The 22191-nt window shown below is 34.1% G+C and overlaps 1 protein-coding gene across 1 annotated transcript; it reads left to right on the top strand.

Moving 5' to 3' along the window:
• Positions 1 to 4437: 4437 nt before the first annotated feature.
• Positions 4438 to 14784, top strand: LOC136806365 (vacuolar protein sorting-associated protein 29-like). The gene is made up of 7 exons (XM_067062931.1): positions 4438 to 4560; positions 10572 to 10646; positions 11325 to 11441; positions 11934 to 12041; positions 12624 to 12674; positions 12883 to 12959; positions 14182 to 14784. The coding sequence occupies exons 1-7, from the start codon at positions 4555 to 4557 to the stop codon at positions 14309 to 14311; spliced, it is 564 nt and encodes a 187-aa protein (XP_066919032.1). The 5' UTR covers positions 4438 to 4554; the 3' UTR covers positions 14312 to 14784.
• Positions 14785 to 22191: the final 7407 nt, after the last annotated feature.

The following is a 22191-nucleotide window of genomic DNA, read 5'->3' as shown; positions in this document are numbered from 1 at the left end:
GGAGGACGAAAATGTTTTGAATAATTTGACTGGATGAAACATCTTCAGCTTTATTGATGGGGACAAAAAAGACAGAAAAAGAACCTGACTTGAGGAAACCAAACAGAAAAAGGAGAACAGAAAATGTAAAAAGGAAACACCAATTCTTGAACTTAGACAAACCTAAAATGTTACAAAACCAAAAAGAACCGAAATAAGACGACAATGACAGTTAATTAAACATTCGCAAAACACACCTCTCACACACAAGATACCCTCTCACGTGTCTCTCAGTGTTGAACTGATTTCTATGTAAAAATTTACAGTAATTGATAAACATATCCTAATTTCCCTAGAGGAATTAAAAGTGACACATTTAAACACAATTTGGGAATAAAAAAGACACTAAAAAGAAGGGGACTCAGGACTGCTCAGGAGACGCATAAAAACTAAAAAACTCATATATAGGGATACCAATTAAAACATAAAAACATAAACAGCATAGCAATTACATGCTCATCAATAATTCTTATCACATTAAAAATGATATCATCACACAACCATGATGAACACAGAACGAAATACATTTGAAATTCTTAAATTCCTGATCATCATTTTATGTACATGAAAATTTGTCCCTCATGATTGGCTTAAAACTGTCTCATTTTGATGACATCAATAATTTTTAATGAATCTTTTGAAGGAAGTAAAGATAAGCTAGATCATTGCATAGCAGAGAAAATGACTTTTTCTTTTTAAGATGTTTTTAAAAAACCCTAACATATGCCTTGAAAATGTTTAAATTAGTTTGTTACAAATAAAAATACATGAAAATTCTAGATAGAAAAATGATTGTTTCAAACTGGACCAAAATTTACCAAACAGTACAGGATTAATATAGCTCACTCCAGCTCACTCAAATAGTGGTCAGTTATTTCTTTAAATCTGAAAATTTTCAAGTCGGTAATATTTTATTTTTTTGGTCGGTTTTAACTGATAACTGACCGCTATTCCAATCACTGAGTATTCTCAATCTTTCTTAGGTTTGGTTGGTCCTTCAAAAGGATTCATATTCATAAGAGATTTGGTCAAGCCTGGGGGCTGCCCTTTTATAGTTTTTCTTAATCTTCCTCTTATGAGAAGATGAAATTGGAAAAAAAAAGGACTTAGACTTTGTCGTTAGCTAAAAACCTTATTTTTCAATTGGCCAAAATTAGTTTCAATAAAATAGGGGCTTTGTGATTGTTGAAAAGATAATCAAAACAATTTAAATAAAACCTGAACCCCGTCATCTACCCTGAGATCAGGTAACTTGCATCAGTGGAGGCAAACATGCATAGCCCTCAAATTAATGACCTGTCTGGTCATTAAAATACAAAGTTAAATCAAAACAAAAATGGTAGAGTAGATCTGCGAGCGGAGCTGCGTAGTTCATTTGTTTTGAAATTTTGCTGCTTAGACTGGTCAGTCATTTGGGTCGTGGCTTCTTCATAAAGACGAAAGACATATCTGGACTTATTCCGTACTTTCCAGTCTATGTGAGTTAATTTTATGGTTTCTAACTGACTGATTGCCTAACCGAAAGATCGCCACCGGTGGGATTCGAACCCACCAAATGCAAAGTTCCATCGTTTGGAAACCCAATGCCTTATCCACTGCGCCACGGATTCATGCCGGGAGAGTGTTTCTGATGGCTATCTATATTGTACAAACTACAGACCAGACTATATGAAGAGAAAATCACAAAATAGTGTTTTTTTCGAGCTCCAACCCTAACCCTAACTGATAATAACCCAATTCCTAGCCAATCTGGTACGTAACCACACCCAAACCACACTCATACCCAACCCTACTAGGTCGCCTGCAGGTCCTGACACTATTCCTGCATGCCGGATCTGAAAAATAGATATATGTCTTTCGCTTTTATGACAGGCTAGCTCTAAAGCTCTAAAACAGCATCTAATAACATGAAAACCAGAATATGATTCTTCAATGGGAATCAAAACTATAAAGTGTACTTACAAACATCAATATGTCTGATCTAACAAAATTTATAACGGCACTGTCATCATTGACAATAAAACAAACGATATTCTGTCAAGAGCCTTGTAAACATTCCAACAACTTCCATCGAAATGATCTATCACAGCTAGGTCTACCAATTTTAGCACGGTCCGAGGATTGAGCCGAAAATGCTTGCAGAACGCCCGCGAACACCAGCAAACGCCCGCGCGGGTGAAAAACTTCAATCTGTCAATCATTTTCTCAAGCGAAGAGTACGCAAAGCGATTCTAGCTTTACGATAGTGCCGCGGATCATCAGTGGATAGTATTCAATTATCATTATACCTTTATTTTCATTCCTAGAACTTTTGCAAAAAAAAGGAAAAATAGAAAAGTTGTATTTTTTACCGCTCTATTCACATACTGAATTTGAAAGATCTTCTACCGTGAATGGTCCTAAATCCAACAGCCCTGTCTAATTCTATGTTTACAACACCCCCCCCAAGTTGAACGATAAACTATTGCAAGAACTCTTAAAACAAAACATCTAACAATCAAGATGACTATTTTATGTCACAAGATGTTAATCAATGTGATCAAAAAAGTGGGAGTTGTAAAAGTAATTACTTACCTCTTTATAGTAATTATCTTTTTTTCTGAATCCGTTGTTCGTGTTTAAAACGTTAACAAATGTTATTTGATTTAATTGTTTCAATGTACTATCAAATCTCTCAGTTTAATTGACACTTTGGTATCTTCGTTGCGTCACAGTGAAAGGTTTGTTTTTATTTCAGTTTGTATCTTTGAAAGACCCCATCGGAATAAGGCGGTGGGTCTCCTTCCATATCGCCGTGTCAATTCAAGACAGCCTTAAGCAGCCTTAAGTCCATTTTTTCCATTTTGAGATAATTGACTTTAAAGGTTTCATTTGATGATAATTAAGAAAGAAATAATGCCAAGAGTCCATACTTTTGATATTATGGGGGCATTATAGTTATCTTTTTGTGGTCAAAAAGAGGTTTTAATAGCTTGCTCCAGTCCAGAGGCTCTAAAATGGCATTTATTGGACTTAAGGCTGTATTGAATTTAACTTAAAATCTTCATACTTAGCAAGTTTCAAGCTAAAATCGAGCTTTAAAATACCTTAAGTCCATTAACCAGATGTGTTGGACTTAAGGCTACACATTTCATGTCAATGCTTCATAGAAAAATAAAATTTGGACATAAGGCTTCCCAAGACTTTTTACCCTAAAATTCAGGACTTAAGGCTGTTTATGGTTGATATTATGGAACATTCTAAATTCTTATTTTTTTTGAATTGCAAAATACACCACTTTCCTATAAGAATTCTGTGGATTTGAGGCCATTTTTGGAAAAGGTGCATGCTGAAATAGGGGGTTATGGTCTTAACTCAATTTTCGAAAAAATGGACTTTTGACACGGCGATATATAGACCTTTTTTTAATTAAAGAGGCAGCAATGTTGAATAATTATGTACTCCAGCATAAAAACAATGATACGGCCATGCATAATTTTTGAAATATGCATGATACAGTAATTATGCATGGCTGTATCATTGTTTTTTTGCTGGAGTACATAATTATTCAACATGGCTGCCTCTTTAAAAAAAGGTCTATTTTTTGTGCATATATATTATCACTTGTATCTTTTTTGTAGTGTTAAATGGTAAATAAATACTTACTTAGTTACTTACTTAATCTTAACCAGGAAAGGTCTTTAATTCAATTGCATGTAGCGTCAGCTTGGGTTTAGGTCCCAGGCAAAAATTAGGTGCCCCCTGAGTTTTAAGTCCCCCAAAAGATTTATGAATTTTTTGTTAGCCCCCAGGACTTTTGACCCTAAACACTTTCAAAAAAATGACTAAAACTATCTCGTTTTAAACGAAACTAATTTATTTAAAAACATAGTTTATATCATAACTTAACATATCACAACATATCTCCTTTTTTTAAAACATAGTTTTGTTTTATAAAACAAGATAGTATTTATTGGCACTTCCACCAACTTCCAATTCTTCCTTAGTTTAATACTTATTTTTTAGAATAGTCAAGGTTTACTTTACCATACATTCCAGATCTAACTGTCTAACACAACAGTAGCAAATAGCCAAACCAAAGGTTGGCAAACGAATCCAACAGTCCAACGAAAACCTACGAAACCTGTCCGCCAAGCGACGCCATCTTTTTCTTGGAATTGAAATGGGCGTTATAAATTACGCCCAGAAGACACCCGATTTCTGAAAAATCCTTCAAACTATTTTACAGACTAAATATTTCATAACAATTTCATAATTTTTTCCAAAAATTACCCATCATATTTCAAAATGTTACTTTTTTTCTCATCAAAAAATTTTTAATTTAGAAAATACATATGTAAAATTACTATTGTGATCCTCAATTGAGACTTTCAATCTTTACTTTGAGATCTGTAATTTGCCACATCTTGAAAACGAAAGTGAAGCTACATTTCTCGCTCCGCCCATCTTCATAAAAAAGACGAAGTTCCCAAAAAAAAGTCAGGCAAAGAACGAATAAATTTTCATCTTTTCAGAATGGTTGTAAGTAATTTTTGCTCATACAGTATCTTTTATCTAGAGAGCTGATAACACATAACGATCCTTTTTATTCATTTTGAAACCTTTTAACAGCTAATTGGAATGAGTGTGCTTGAGGAATTTTATTTTTCAATCTCAGCAACTATCCTGTCTCCTTCTTCGAAGTTACTTTTTATATTTTTTCATTGTTTTATTCTGTTGAATGATAATGGGCTATTCCATCTATTGCATAGTTTACTTTCCTAAAATGGTTCAAAATTGACAATTCACAGCAAGGATATACCCCAAACATTTTTGGGTCATTTTTATTTTTATTTATTCCAGTTGAATCACTCCACCTTACCGCGGGCAAATATACAAAATTTTGCAAATTCTTGTCGTAATTATCTATTTCTGGTTATAATTATATTATAATACCACTGATATAGTAATACGAAAGTCAGTAGAAGAAATTCAACAGTCGATAGTAGTAAAAAAGACTAACTTCTACCACCCTCTTGGAAAGGGCGGCAGAGGCGTAGAAGGATACTTACTTTTGATACTTTTGGATGTGTTTGAGCGTACCGCTCTGGCAAGAATCTTTTGATCCACACCACAATCTTCATTCAATCCATAATTCCTGAAGGAAGAAATGGATCAGCAGAGAGATTTCATGTCTAAAATTGAGTTTGAGTCAACTCTCCTGCACCCTGTATAACCACGGATTTGGGGTTCATCGGGAATTTTTTGCAAGTGTTTGTCAAGTGCATTTTTGAATTTGTCAACAGTTAAATTTTTCAAGTTTCTAATGCTCTTTGGCATTGCATTGAAAAGTTTTGCTCCTTGTATAGTCAGGGTACTGTCGCGTAATTTTGAATTGTTTGGACCGGCGTATTTGCTAAAACACATTCGTCCTAATCTTGGATGGTCTTTAGATTTGAAGCAATCATTGATATTTGGCACAAGATTTTCCAATATTTTCCAGGTGTATATGATCCTGTAGCGTTCTCTCCTTCTTTGAAGTGAGATATTCTAAGCTTCTTTAGACTTTCCCAATAATTTTGGTGTGTTCCTTTTATTTGTTTCAAGAATGATTTCTGGATCTCTTCAAGTCTTTGAATAAGACTAATAGTACTGGGGCTCCATAACGCTGAGCAATATTCCAGTATAGGGATCACAAGTGATTTATAGAGAGTGATCATGGTATGTGTAGAGCGGGAAGTGAAGGTACGTAATATCCAAGAAATGATGTTTTTGGCTTTTTCATTATTTGATTCAATTGATGTTTAAATAGACATCCTTGGACATAAGAACTCCCAGGTCTTTAACATATTCCTTTCCTTCAATTTTATCTCCTGATGGTGAGGTATAGTAAGATTCATTTTTGATTTTTGTATTTGAGCCATAACTTAGCAATTCAAATTTTGCATCATTCAATTTCATATTGTTTGCGATTGTCCATTGATATAAAATCTGAAGGTCTTGTTGCAATATTTTTACATCTTCAGCATTCTTTATTGACTTGGTTGTGCGAGTGTCATCTGCAAAGGACTTGACGATAGATTGGATAACATTCTCATCTATGTCTCCAATGAGTATCAGGAAAATCAGGGGTCCAAGTACACTTCCTTGTGGTCCTTTTTATTCATTTTGAAACCTTTTAACAGCTAATTGGAATGAGTGTGCTTGAGGAATTTTATTTTTCAATCTCAGCAACTATCCTGTCTCCTTCTTCGAAGTTACTTTTTATATTTTTTCATTGTTTTATTCTGTTGAATGATAATGGGCTATTCCATCTATTGCATAGTTTACTTTCCTAAAATGGTTCAAAATTGACAATTCACAGCAAGGATATACCCCAAACATTTTTGGGTCATTTTTATTTTTATTTATTCCAGTTGAATCACTCCACCTTACCGGCGGGCAAAATATACAAAATTTTGCAAATTCTTGTCGTAATTATATTATTTCTGGTTATAATTATATTATAATACCACTGATATAGTAATACGAAAGTCAGTAGAAGAAATTCAACAGTCGATAGTAGTAAAAAAGACTAACTTCTACCACCCTCTTGGAAAGGGCGGCAGAGGCGTAGAAGGATACTTACTTTTGATACTTTTGGATGTGTTTGAGCGTACCGCTCTGGCAAGAATCTTTTGATCCACACCACAATCTTCATTCAATCCATAATTCCTGAAGGAAGAAATGGATCAGCAGAGAGATTTCATGTCTAAAATTGAGTTTGAGTCAACTCTCCTGCACCCTGTATAACCACGGATTTGGGGTTCATCGGGAATTTTTTGCAAGTGTTTGTCAAGTGTATTTTTGAATTTGTCAACAGTTAAATTTTTCAAGTTTCTAATGTCTTGGCATGCAATGAAAGTTTTGCTCCTTGTATAGTCAGGTACTGTCGCGTAATTTTGAATTGTTTGGACCGGCGTATTTGCTAAAACACATTCGTCCTAATCTTGGATGGTCTTTAGATTTGAAGCAATCATTGATATTTGGCACAAGATTTTCCAATATTTTCCAGGTGTATATGATCCTGTAGCGTTCTCTCCTTCTTTGAAGTGAGTATATTCTAAGCTTCTTTAGACTTTCCCGATAATTTTGGTGTGTTCCTTTTATTTGTTTCAAGAATGATTTCTGGATCTCTTCAAGTCTTTGAATAAGACTAATAGTACTGGGGCTCCATAACGCTGAGCAATATTCCAGTATAGGGATCACAAGTGATTTATAGAGAGTGATCATGGTATGTGTAGAGCGGGAAGTGAAGGTACGTAATATCCAAGAAATGATGTTTTTGGCTTTTTCAATTATTGATTCAATTTGATGTTTAAATAGACAATCATTGGACATAAGAACTCCCAGGTCTTTAACATATTCCTTTCCTTCAATTTTATCTCCTGATGGTGAGGTATAGTAAGATTCATTTTTGATTTTTGTATTTGAGCCATAACGTAGCAATTCAAATTTTGCATCATTCAATTTCATATTGTTTGCGATTGTTCCATTAATAAATCTGAAGGTCTTGTTGCAATATTTTTACATCTTCAGCATTCTTTATTGGACTTGGTTGTGCGAGTGTCATCTGCAAAGGACTTGACGATAGATTGGATAACATTCTCATCTATGTCTCCAATGAGTATCAGGAAAATCAGGGGTCCAAGTACACTTCCTTGTGGTACACCTGAGATAACTTCTTGGTTGTTTGATTTCACACCATTAACCACTACAGTTTGTTGCCTGTCTCTCAAAAAGGACTCTATCCAATTATAGATTTTACCAGTTATTCCAAGCCTTTTGAATTTCGACAGAACAATGGAATGATCCACTTTATCGAAAGCTTTAGAAAAGTCCAAGTAAACAACATCTACATTGGTCTCTTTGTCCAGTAAAATTTTCCCGAAAACCTGGCCCTCCACACACGCTCAGAACATGCGCGGACAGTTCTGGTTGTGTGTTTGGGACTTTTTGAAGTTCAAAACAGTGAGGCATCTTTTGGTCTTTGGGTTTGTTTCTGACATTTTTCCTTCAAAGAATATCAATCACTTTCCTTTCCCCCTCGAGTGCACGAGAAAAAAATGATTAGCTTGCATTCTCGTGCGGGCGAATAAAGATGAGGCGGGAATCTTGCACTGAGGGTGCTACTTAGTTTCCGCCCCATTTTGCGCCCACAATAGAATGGTCTAAATACGGGGGTATTCAATGATAAACGATGTCGTTCTGTAAGTGTTTGTTTTCTAAGAGACACAAATAGTATATTGAATATTATCAACTTTTTTTTAAAGTATTTTTGAGCCCAAATTTAAATATCTGGTTAAATAAAAAACAAATGATAGCAGTTCTGTTTTTCCTCAAACCCCCGGGAAAAGTTTTTTTGACGACTTAGCTATTTTACAAATTTCGGAAAAGAACTTCCATAGGAATTCCGATACATTCCGTTCATTTTGGAACAGCTTCAAGAAAGTCATAATGGCAGATGATTTTAAAAGTTTCTGAGGAAATGTGTGGAGTTTATGGATGTCAGATGTTGATCGCTTGTTGATTCTTTGTAAAGAAAAAAGATAACAGGTATAGCGTTTTCTAATCCTGGAATATCAAGGTTCCAGCTACACTGCAAAAACGTGAGGCAATGGATTCAATTGAACATCTCAAAATTCAGTATATAATTTTATTTTTTTCACCTTTCAGAAAAGTTTGAGCCATACCATGGGTTGTCAAAATTATCAAAACAATTCTGCGCCTGGGATGGCTGAATTTCAAAGTTTATATTGTTCACATATCATAAAGTCTAGAATCGTTCCGTTTTTCCCTAAAAATAAAAATAGGATATACCGTAAAGAACAATTAGGCTTTTAAATAAAGTGTCAAATTAAGAAAAGTATATACCGTAAGTCAGTCTAATGTCAACATCCCTCTTCTAATTCCGACACCCTTCCTTAGAGATAGGAATAATATGAAGGTCGGAATCACTGATAGAAAAAAGATTTTCTCTCTGATTGCTAAGCAAAAAAAAATTAGTTTCAATCAGCGATTCCGACCTTCCTATTATTCCACCTCCAAAGAAGGTGCCAAAATTAAAAGAGGGATGTCAACATTAGACCAAATTACGGTAATATCGATCCGCAACAAAAAGTTTACTGATTCTTATGAAAAATAGGGTAGAAAATGATTTTGGAAAATCCAGTTTGGAAACAACAAAAACTCAAACAGGCATCATGTTCCAAACTGAAACTACATCCACAAAAAAACAAAACCTATGTGCGGGCTCCAAACAAATGGGAATAATAAAAAATTGTTAGATATTTTTATTACATTTTATTGGGATAAGAAAATATAAATATATACCTTGGAAATTCCAGAAAATGATCTCAAAAATTTAGAAAATCAAGGCCCTCTCAGGAAAATTTCCAAGTCAATAACCCTTGTACAATTTAAATTGCTATACATAGCCCAAATGGCATTATACATTATTGTAATAATTTGTCAAGTTCTTTTCCTAGCCTTTTATTTTGATCTTTAGCTCTCTTATTCTAATATTTTTTATGATAATTATCCAATCATTAATAGGAATGAGCTTCAACTGCAAACCATATTATATTTTAGCCCTAAAATATTCTTATGAGATTGAAATAGAAGAGCAAGGAATTTTTCTAGTGTGAATAAGAGAAAGAGAACAAAAACTGGGCTAATGCAAGCCAGACTTCACTGTAATTATAGATTCCAAAGAGGATTTGAAAAATTAAAACTGAACGAAAAATAATGAAGTTTTGTTTTTTAGGCCAAAAATTATTGTTGTTAATTTTGTTTTTGATTTGGAAAATTTTTGCTTTCTTTGTGACTCTTATAAAATGTTTTTATAAAAAACTTATAAAAAGTGTGCACTATTTGAAAACACTGAGAAAATTTTTAAAAGACACAGAGAACTAGAAATGCAGATGTTTCAGGATTCAACAAAATTCTACTGAAATTTGTATCACAGAATAAGACATACAAATCTGAAAACTTGAGTGAGATGTAGCCCTCCTGCCTGGTTAAACATCAAAAACGTAAATAACTTTGTACTTGTAAAGGTACACTTATCCTGTTGCAATTGGTTCCAAAGTGTGTCACTTTCAAGCTCACCAATTAGATTTGGGTAAAACTTAGAAATTAAGCTAGCAACTTGAATGAAGACCTCTTTATTACACACTTTTTTGTTCACAAGAATACATTTAATAATATTTATTGACTAAAAAATTAAGAATATGGTAAGAATAAGCTATTTTAGAGTATTTCGCTGGTTAAATTGCCAATTATTCCCCATCAATGATAAAGAGTTCTACAAAATTAACTATACTACATGCTAGATTTTGGCTGGGCTTGGATCCAAACCTAAGAATACCGTAAGAATATTCCAGGATGACTTTTCTAAAATGTAAAAAGGTTAAGAATATTCATGATATGATGAATTGGAAAAACACTATTCTTATAAAAAATACCTGTAATGTCTATTAACTCTTTCTTATCTAATATTTCTCAATATTTAGCTTGTTCTTGTTCTCGGTGACCTGCACATCCCACATCGAAAAAGTGGATTACCAGTAAAGTTCAAGAAGTTATTGGTCAGTATTTTTTTCATTCTGGAGCTACCTTATGGCCCAGGGGGATTGGGGTTTTAGTACTAAAATCTCAGACATATATGAGTACTAAAAGGCTTTTCATTTTTTTTGCATACCGCCACCACTACATTTTAGAGAATAAAATGTCTCAAATTTTAATCTGGATACCAGGTATTTTAGTAGATAAAAGATAAAAGGATTTTTAAGTTTTTTGGGTGAACACCACATCTCTAAACATCATAATGTCTGATATTTCAGTACTTACCCCCTCCCTGTATGGCCATGAATAAAGCTCTCTTTTGTCTGTCAAAGGCCATAGAGGTAACTTTCATCACCACAACACCTTGTGTTTTTGAGCCTGCTTAACCCATAATGCTTTGAAGCCATAATATAGCTGATAATATAGTGGTGTAATGTCTAGCATTAGTTGTGATTCTTCGTTGGAGTTTTCTTTTAAATGAGTATTGTATAATCTAATTCCTCACCCTAAAACTAGCGATGTCTACTCAAGTCCAACATCTTACTGGGCATTTTGTCTTATAGCAAGATTAAACTTATATTTCAAGTCATGATTACATCACCTTACTTTCAAAGCAGCTTTCCATTTCATTTTCTTTTCTTTTATCTCGTCATAATTGCAATTCACATGTTACTGTATAATGAAGCATTTTTAAACCTTAGGTACCAGGCAAAATTCAACACATCTTATGTACAGGAAACCTTTGTACCAAAGAATCATATGACTATTTGAAAACATTAGCAAGTGACGTCCACGTTGTTCGTGGTGATTTTGAAGAGGTAAGTTATCATAAATTTTGGTGATATTATGATAGTGTAATGAGTTTATGTAAAAATTAGATTTCGACAATTCTTTCAACCCCTTGTTTATTTGGGGGGGGGGTGGTTATTATCAAAGTCCATGGTTTAGAAAATAGACTTTAAGACCATACCCCCTCTTTTATGAAGCATTCAACTAAATTGTATAGGCTAAAGTCCGATACATTAGATGATGGAATGAAATTGTTCAGTTCCAATCTATGCAAGCTTAATTCAAAATAATGCCATTTTAGGGCCTCTGGAGTATTTAAGTGTCTTCCTAATTACAAAAAAAATATTTATAAAAGTATGAACTCTTGACGTTTTTTGTTTTAAAGTTATTAGCAAATGTAATTATCTCATAATGGAAAAATGCACTTAAAGTTGTATTTGATTGTTCTTTTTTGCTGACATACACAGATTCTTTATTATCGTTTACGTACAGAATAATTTTTCTGTATGCTTTTTAACTAGAACATAACATACCCAGAACAGAAAGTTGTGAGTGTTGGACCTTTCCGTATTGGTTTATGTCATGGCCATCAAATTGTTCCATGGGGCGATGCGGAATCGCTTGCTATGGTAATATCAAATTTCTTCTTTATTCTCTAAAGGCTGTTTATAGTTGTAGACAAGATTACAGAAGAGTCGTATAACAAATACTTAAAAGTGAAGCGTCTCACCTGTCATCTGTCCCAGCAACTTAGAGTTTTCGGACATTTTGAGGGGGTTTATCTAAAGAATCCTGCATTACTAAAAATAGACAAAAAGAACGACAAATTTCATAAAAAACGACATATTTTGCCGTCCACGACCCCGACCGAAAGTGACTGTACCACCCCTGTACCAACGATTCATTCCCTTTCGTTTATCACGGGAATTAACTACATGTGGTCTAAAAGAACGACAAATTACGCATGCGTGTTACAATGCAGGATCCTTTAGAGGAACAGACTGTTGTGTTGGTTTTATTAGTTAGTTTCCCACTAACACCAGTCTAAGTTGAGAAAAAATCATCACCGCGACCATCTTAACAGAAAATTTTGTTGTTAGCAAAAATCAAAATCTGGGTCAAAGTTCATATAATTAGGTCATTTTACTGTTTGAAGAAGTTACTCTTACCTTATGTACATAATTAAGCACACTTTGTATTTATGTTTTTAGGTTCAAAGGCAGTTGGATGTTGATATTTTGATCACAGGGCATACACACAGAGTAAGTGCTCTGATATATTTTGTGTCTTTCGAATTTCTTAGCTCACAATATTGGCTCATAAATTTGTAAACTTCGTTAATATATTTAGATAAGCTTATGAACCTCGAGATCTGTCGTGAACATGTTGAAAGGTTGACAACATTTAGGTCTGTGTTTTCAGGGTTTATAACAGGCTAAATAAATGATTAAACTTTTTCTTTTCTTACAGTTCGAAGCATACGAGCACGAGGGAAAATTCTACGTCAACCCAGGGTCTGCAACTGGTGCATACAATCCTCTAGATTTGTAAGTTTTCCTTTTATCTATCACCCTCTTGATTTGCAAGTCTGGTTTTAATCAATCAAAACTTCGGCCTAAACATACATACAATACACTGGCTTTCTACACGTTTTTTTATAAGAACAAACAATATAAAAACATAAGGCTTCGATTGCCAAAATGTCAAGAACAAGTTAAACACTCAATTTCTTAGGAAAATGGACAAAAATCTCAAAAAATGGCAAAATAAGAACATGCTTAGAACATTTTTAGGCTTAAAACTTAAAAAGTTACGAAAATCCGAAGGCTTCAAAAATGTTCAATGTTCTTATAAAAAAACGTGTACTATATTTCTAAACTTCAGTTGAGCTAGAGCTAGAATATGACAATATGTGTGTCTGTGTGTCTGTCTGTCACAAAGACATTGGGGCAGCCTGAGCTCTTCAAAAACGGTCGCGTTTGACTGAAATTTGGCACACTTGTTCATTGGTGATTATCTGTTTGTTTGATTTTTCATTTTTCAAAAGTTTTGATTTTCGAGGCTTGGGCAATAATCTTTGGTTTGTTTGGCTACTATCGGGCCTTTGAATAATCTGAAGCTATCTGAAGTTGAGCCCATTGCGTTGGGCACGTTCGACTGTTAATAATATGACCTAGAGAAGAGGAACATTTTCGACGAACTTTTTGAAACAAAAGATACATTCCCTAATATTCATTGTGATAACTTTTGGATGGACCGATCGTTGAATCGTTTCTTATGCTAAAGATGAGACCAGTGTATTCCATAAAGTTTATCGTATAAAATCTGAAAAGTTCGCTGGTTGTACTCTTAGGTTCCAAATAAACGCTCCCCCCCCCGCTTGTTTATTTTTCGGACCTTATAAGGACCCCGTTTATTAATTTTTAAGAATTTTTTCAGCTTTCAAAAGAAGGTCCTTCTGCTCTAAATAGCCTGCTTTTAGCCTATATTTACCTTATTTTTGGGCTTTCACAAGTACAATTTCCAACCCCCGGCAATTAGGCCCCCCGGCAATTAGGCCCCCCCGGCAATTAGGCCCCCCCGGCAATTAGGTCCCCCCGTTTATTAAAATTTTGGAAATTTTCCACCCCCTCCCCCTCTCGTTTATTTGGAACCTAAGATTACCTACATTGTAAGTAAGAAGATAAATACCCGACTTTCATTTTTGCTTTCACTCTTTACAAATCTTTTCTTTGACCTGTCTTTTAATCGCTATTTCTTTTTCTTTAGAAACATCGTCCCCTCTTTTGTGTTGATGGATATACAAGCAGAAACTGTAGTCGCATATGTCTACCAGCTTCATGGAGATGACGTCAAAGTCGACCGAATCGAATACAAAAAGACGGCAGTCGCCTCGTAAAGTACCTTATAATATTTTCTGTCACTTTTTTATCACTCTGTAATTTTTTGTATTTTTCATTTTGACCGCACTTCTTTTCAACTCTCTGCGCTTCATATGTAATTATTACCAAGTATTATCAGAATGAAGGAACCTCGCAGGTTTCATTAGACCGTTTTGTTTTGTCGATCAGCTCTTACAAGCGTGAACCTAGTATGATGAGATGAAGGAACCCCATCTCTGATTATCTTAGTTTTTAGGGTTCTAGCTCAAAACTTATCTTCAAGAATTATCTTAATACCATTTTAAGTTTTTGTTGTTTTTAGTCTCTGTGGGTTATACAATCAATTTAAGATTTTTTTCGTATTTTTGTAATTTAAAAAGATTTATTTTAATTCATTTTCACAACCCTTCATACAGTAATTTCATTCTAAAATTTTCATTTTTATCATAATGATCAACAGTAAAATGTGTTTGAAAAACTGGTTAAAACTGCTGTAGATTTTTGGACCTACCTCCGGGTACCCCGGTGGAGGTCCTTTAAATTAACCCATGTCCGTCCGTCCGTTCGTTCGTTCGTCTGTTGCCAGCTTTTCTCAGGATTGGCTCATTAGTTTTTTCTGATTTTTGGCATAAAGATGCAAAATGGCAATGCCCAAAATGTGACGGAGCCCGATTTTCGAAAAAAAAAATTTTCCGGCCGAAAATACCGGAAATATGCCGGAAAAACTGGTTTTTTGGCATTTTCTCGAGATTTTATCATTAGTTTTTTCTGATTTTTTGCTCAAAGATGCGTATTAACAATGCTCAAAACATGGCCGAGTCCAATTTTCGAGAAAAAATTTTTTTCGGTCGAAAATGCCGGAAATATGCCGGAAATCGCCGTTTTTCTGGATTTTCATTGGATTTTTTTCTTATAATTGGTTGTTTTTTCATTCAAAAACATTATTAATAACAATGCCAACCATCAAGCATGTTTCAATTTTCAAAAATTGATTTTTGAAGCCGGAACTACTCAAAAATCGCCGGAACAACCTATTTTCGCCGGAAAGACAGTATTTCTTGAATTTGTCGAGCTGTACTATATATTTTTTTATGAAATTTTGCACACTGATGCAAGATGACAATACCTAAAATGTGACGGAGCCCGATTTTCGAAAAAACATTTTTTTCCGGCTGAAAATGCCGGAAATATGCCGGTAAAACCAGTTTTTTGACATTATCTCGAATTTGATTTTTGAAATTGAAATGATTTTTTGCAGAAAGATGCGTATTCGCAATGCTCAAAACATGACCGAGTTTACTTTTCGCGAAAAATTCTTTCCCGGCTGAAAATGCCGGAAATATGCCGGTAATCGCCGTTTTTGCAGATTTTCATTTGGCTTTTTTCTTACTTCTTTGTTTTTTCACACAAAAACATTATTGATAACAAATCCCACCATTAAGCATGATTCAATTGTCAATAAAACTGATTTTTGCAACCGGAACTTTCTATTTCTATTTTCCCTACTCCCCTTCCCTCTTCCCCCATCAACAATCAATGATAAGATTTAATGTGTTATGCATTTTTGCAAAGCGCTATATCGTCTGACTGATTGTTTTCATTTTTATCCTTATTGCCTTATTATTCAGCTTTCATCATCAGGTAGGTCCATTCAGCATGTTGCTTGTTTTTTTGTAACTTTTCAAAAAGAAATAGGATCCTGTTTGTTACTGTATGAAAACTTAAATTATATCTTAGAAAGAACAAATTAATCCAAAGAATTTAAATTTGAAAACAAATTCGATCCTGTTACTCTGTTTTTGAGAGATTTTCAAACCTTTCTTAGATTTAACCACTGGGTACTGCTTTTCTTAAGTTTTCTTATTTTTCATTGTTAGAAGCGTTCATAAAACGCTCATTTCGTTCTATGAGACTTTTTTACTTCTTCTCGGATTTTTCCTGAAATTTATAAACAACTGCAAATGTTTTCTTGCCGATAATTTCTTCCGAGCAAAGACTTATAACCAAAACAAGACGTCTAACCATTGTTTCACCTTAGTTAGATCTCATCAGATAGCGTGTTATTGTTCTTCTAATACAATAAACTATATCTACAGGGTTTCCGCATAATTAGTGAACGAAAACAATCAATTTTGCCGCGTCAGCAATAAAAACAATTGTTTTGCCGATTCAGCAAAAATAATCAATGTTACTAATTTCTCAGAATTTTCGTCGAAATTTTCAAAATGGCTGAAGCAGAAAAACTTTGATTAGAAAATTAGAAACTCTGACTTCGTTCTAATCTAAATGAATGTGAAAATGTTTTACTGGCAATCAAATCATCTTCGTAACAGAAAGATACAAATTGAAGTTTTATGATATGGGCTCCTCTCCTCAAGTGCTAAAGGAAACCCGACAGCCTGATATATCAACATCAAAACTGCCTTCTATATTCATATCTAACAGTTGATCGTCAACAACTATTGGAAACCAGAAAGATGTACTCAAAGATGATCAAATGATGAGCTTCAAAGACTTTAGGACACTTTTAAACTTTTGAGGACGACCTGGCCTACAGTACCAAAAGACAGATGAGTTAAAGCGAGTTAAAGAACTAATATGTTGTGAATGTTTATCATTTATTATGGCTGATCACTTTTCTACTTAACTTTGGTGTTTGCAAAACTTGCAGATATATGAAACTCTAAAAAGGCTGATTTCATAAATGGTGGAATGATTAACCCAATCTTATAATTCATACTCTTGACATTCAATTAAATTGATTGGAAACTTGAGAATATTTTTGGTATTTTGAATGACATAGTACATATATACAAGATATGTTGATTGACTATTTTAATATACCTATATGTGTTAATATCGATATTGAAATGAAGAAATAATAATCATGGTAGTAGACACTCAACTAGAGGGTATCGTGATATTTTACGATGGACTTGAATGACATACAAACATTTTTTAAACTCTATTTTACTAAAACTATATCTACGATATAAAACTGTACTTTTGGGTACGTAATAAACTTCCCCTCCCCCGCTAATAAATAAATTCTCCTATCTGGCTTATTCCAAACCCCCATTTATTTAGGTACCCAAGAGTAGTTAGAGCCTTTTATGGACCTTATTTTATTAAAAGTTTTAAATTTTTCTTTTAAACAAAGATACTCCCAGTGTATAAGTTTTTTTTATTCTAAAAATTTTTGTTAATCATATTGTTTTGAAAAGATAGAATCAATGTTTGGGTCAAAGACTGATAATTGAATTGAAAAATTAAACAATTTTTTTTCACTCAATTTTCAATATTTTGATCCAAACTTTTGAGGAGATTCTGACATAAAATTTTAACAAGTCTCCTGTTATTTTTAATGCCTGTTTGATCATTTCACTTTTTTATGACACCTTTTGATAAAAATTACAGTACCATAAAAATGTGAAAAATTTAATGAAAAATGATGGGATTGGGCTCTTCCAGAAAAAATCCGTTCATGGGGGGTGGAGGATATATTATTTTTTTCATGAATTACCCCTGGACATTTTAATTTTTAACCCCCTGGACACGGGTTATACCCCTGGACAAACATCAAATCAACCCCGTGGACACAAAAAATTACCCCTGTACATTGGAATTTACCCCCTGGACATTGCAATTCTTTGGTATTTTTTCAATACCCCTGGACAATTCATCCTCCACCCCCCATGAACGGATTTTTTCTGGAAGAGCCCATTGTTTTGACTCATCACTTCCTATTTAGAAAATAAGTACCTTTAAGGGAACTAATTTTGGGAATTTAGGCGAAATTCGCCAAAGTTCGTTCCTGCCAAAATTAAATATTTTGCTCACTCGCCAAAATAAGTTCCCGCCAAAATTAAATTTTTTGTTTCCTTGCCTAAATAACCCTGAAATTCATCAAAATTGCTCAAAATAAGGCAAAATAGAAGAGATTTACGCTGTCATTCGCCAAAATTAAAAAAATTCACTATTCGCCGAAATAAGTTCCGACCAAAATTAAAAAAATTTAGGATATTTGCTGCCTGCCAAAATTAGTTCCCACCAGAAAAGGTTCCCTCGATTTGTAAAAAAAATGTCTGGACACAAATGAACAAAGTAACTCATGCATGTAACATATCTTTAACCAGGACCCTAGTTAACTGGCATAACACAATCTAATCAAAAAATACAAAATCATTAATTTATTGTTTGGTAATACTGAGAAACAAACAAAAAACAATTTTCAAATACACAATACAATAATAGACAAAAATAGGCAATTCTTTTGAAAATAGATGACCTGATTTAATTTTTTCTGAGGATTAATTGACGATTGAAAATGATACTTAGATGACAAAGTATAGACAATAAGTCCCTTACGCTACAATAAAATTGTTACACAAACAAATAATTTTGGTATTAACAGTCAGAGCATTTCACAATATTAAGAACTACCTCCAAAATTACCTCTCAAAATTAATTTCATTATGATGACTGACTGATTAATTTATATAGTTTGCTTCTGTTTGCTGTTTGCTTTCTATAATTTGTTAAAATTACCTAGCCAAAGAATTCATCTATATAAATTTGTTCAAGATTATCTACAAGCAATACTTTTTTCATTTGCCAGAAACCAGTCTTGCCAAATTAAAAATCTGGCACACTGTTTTAAAAGTAATATCCAAGCTTTCAATACTCTTTCCATTTTTAGCCAATTGAATGTACGTTATTTTTGTAAATCTCAGATTCTGTCCATGAGATGGCAGATGGCGCTTATTTAGTCAATGACCCAGGCATAATCAATTGTTTATTTGAGTCCACTTTCTACAAATGACATACATCACAATTTCACGGTTGGGGTACCAAATATTTTCATATATATACTGATGCAATAACCCTCACAATTTCAGTTTGTAGCCTGCTGTGAGCTAGTCTCTAGTACATTATCCAAATTTTAAGATATTCCAAATATTGTTAGTGTTAATAGCAATCTTTTCATCATCGCTGTTGATAATTCTAATCTACCAGGTCTACCAGCCAAGCCACATATATCAAGATATCCAAAGAATCCATCCAGTGACAAATTGATTCGGTGTTATAATAAAATAGCCAGAAAATTAAAGTTATGATTCAAAAACCATCATTGCGACAAAATATTTTTCAGCATTGGCAATTGGGTGTTAGATATGTTGTATATATTTCAATTCTAATCACAATACATCTTGTTTGTTGAAGATATCCTTGATTTGAAGTCGTCCATCTGTTTTTGAAATGCCTTTTCAAGGAGCAGGATATATACAGAATTTATGGTTGATTATTTTGATGTTTTTTTAAATTATATATATTTTACACCTAAATAAATTGAAAAAAGTTATATCGAATCAAAATGAGCGATATTAACCGAATACTTTTCATCTGAACAAACATAAAGCCAGGTAAACTAACTGAAAACTTAATTTCAACAAACACAGTCTGACAGTTAACAAAAAATAGCCCAAAAAATTGAGCCAGGCCAGTCTGAAAAAGCCAGGCCACAAAAAAGAATGGTATGGACTTAAAGTTTGGTCATATTACAATGCTAGAAATTATTTTTATCATCAAAAAATTCTCTAACATAGTATTTCAGAGCCATCTTTTGGGTCATTATAGCAAATACTCAGAAACCAGTCAGCCATTTTTTTTTGCGAAATTCCTTCCTTCTGGCCAAAGTTCAAGGTTCAAAGAGCAGAAATGGAAAGAATAATTATTCTAAAATCAAACCAATCCAATTTGTTGACATATTTCATGATAATTAGACCATAATTAGCAAAATTACATGGACAAGTAGTTCCAAATTTGGTGGCCTTCGAGTTTTGGCGGCCATTTTTTTGAATCTTGTCGGCAACTAACGTGCGGATCAAAGGAAATTTATTTTTATTGTTCGAACAATAAGATAATTTTGCATAATTATGCGCTTAGACGTCTTGTTTTGGTTATAAGTCTTTGTTCCGAGTCGAATTAAAGGCTTTGCTGCCTAAGGCTCTGTAGCCAGTACAAGACTCGTACATGTTAAGAACCTTTTTTACATGTTTCAGAAGAAGGTTAAGGGATATTATTTAGATCTTGACGTTTATAATTATGGGGGAGACGAACAAGCATGTTAATTTCTTGGTATAAATCTATATTCTACAAAAAAATTGTATATTTTTTTGAATGGTTATAAAATTTGATAACTAAGTACAATCTATCATTTTTTATTTTTAGGCTAACTATCTCTTACTACTTGAGCGGCTGCTATGACCTTTATGTGACCGAATTGAAGAACTATTTTGAATATGTTTTGTACTCATTCCAGCTATTTCCGAATCATCTGAGTTTCGACTTTTCGACCGTGATCTGTGATGTTTGGAAGAATTATTTCGACTAATAAGGTGTAGTTTAGCGTCACGCCCTTGTGGTGGGTTAACCGGTATCCTTGACAACTCTTTAATCAGCGACTCCGGGGGTAAACCTGGGATACGATGTCCTCTGAGATGAGGCTTTTTGGCTTGTGGTGCTTGTGCTTGAACCATGACGTCATCATAGAGATCACTCCCTCCCTCAAAAACATCATCATACTCATCGTTGGAGGGCGGCGCTCTCGACGCCCCTTTCTTTGAAGATGAAGATTTTTTAGATTTCTCTGCGAGCTCGTTGTATGTCGAATTGATGGAGCTAAAATGTTAGAAAGTTGAAATTTGAGATCACTATCATGTGTTTGGTGGGTAGTAGACTAGAGTCTACTTTTGGCTGAACTTTGCTTTTTGATAATTTTTTATGACGCTGAGTCCAGTGAAGTAGACTAGGAGCGTTTGGCGAGTTCGCCATTTTGAAAAAAAAAATTAAAAATCCAAATAACAATAAAACTATTTGGAGTTGAAAGATATAATCAAAAATGAGAAACAAACTCAATTACCAGATTTGCAATCCCTTATTCTCAAATAAAAATATTGCTTCATACTGTTTTTACCTTCCAAAAAACAACTAAAATCTGGCGGACTGTTTTACAGTCCGCCTAAGCAAAAGCATATTACCATATACTACCGGGCCACTTAATCGCGCCATTCAGTCTATAAAAAAAGCTTTAAGTGGACCCCGGGCTAGGTGGGTAGTAGTAGTCTGCGACCGTAGTTTGAGGCGACCTGAAGGCTCCCCTTTCGATAGCTATATCTACCCGAAGGTAGGGAAGGGCGCCACTCTTTCTCCCTGAATCGCTCCACTTACCCTTGATCCTTCTCTTAATTGCTGAGTATCAAGCAGAGAGGCATCAAGTACCATTTTAGGAATTTTTGGTATAACCCGGCTGGGAGTTGAACCCACAACTTTGCGCACCGTAGCCGGATGCTCTATCACTGTACTACGGTCGGTGGGTATGGTAGTCAAGCTTTCTTCCTGTGCTGGGGGTGAGGTGGTTTGTTCAATAAATACCGACCGAGATAACCTATTTTCAGGTAACTCGGTGATCAGTAAGGTTGCAGGTTATCCTTAAACGACCTACGTTTTTGTAGAGGGTCTGCTGTTTAAGAATCGTGGGGGTACAGTATCACTTTGGGTTATTACCATTTAAAGTTTTTTTAATGTTGTTGGCCACATAGTTTTCTGTACCGGGCAGAATTTAAAAAAATATGTCCCAGTTGTCTTATGATATTTGGTATGATTCCCCGCAGTAAATTGCAGTGTGATTGGCTTCATGTGTTATGGTATATTGGTATAGTTTTCAAAGCCTTGAATTTTGTGCTTTTGGCCTAGGTTTGATTCCAGGTGATTTGTTTAATAAACAGTTCTATATCGAACTATACTGTGTCCGGGTAACTCGTTAATCAGCTAGGCTATTAGTTATCATTATACTATCAAAAGCCATGCTAACTGACAGCACTATTTCTCTCTTCCC

The sequence above is a fragment of the Clytia hemisphaerica genome, unplaced genomic scaffold (assembly GCF_902728285.1).
Source record: "Clytia hemisphaerica strain Z4C2 unplaced genomic scaffold, Clytia hemisphaerica genome assembly, whole genome shotgun sequence".
Lineage (NCBI taxonomy): Eukaryota > Metazoa > Cnidaria > Hydrozoa > Leptothecata > Clytiidae > Clytia > Clytia hemisphaerica.
The sequence above is the reverse complement of the archived record's forward strand: the minus strand, read 5'-3'. Positions and strand labels throughout refer to the sequence as shown.

Bases quoted from the DNA above. Each gene is read 5' to 3' on its own strand.
- LOC136806365 (XM_067062931.1), top strand. The intron at 10,647-11,324 runs GTCAGTATTTTT...TTTAAACCTTAG, and splicing joins TAAAGTTCAAGAAGTTATTG to GTACCAGGCAAAATTCAACA. The intron at 12,675-12,882 runs GTAAGTGCTCTG...CTTTTCTTACAG, and splicing joins TCACAGGGCATACACACAGA to TTCGAAGCATACGAGCACGA.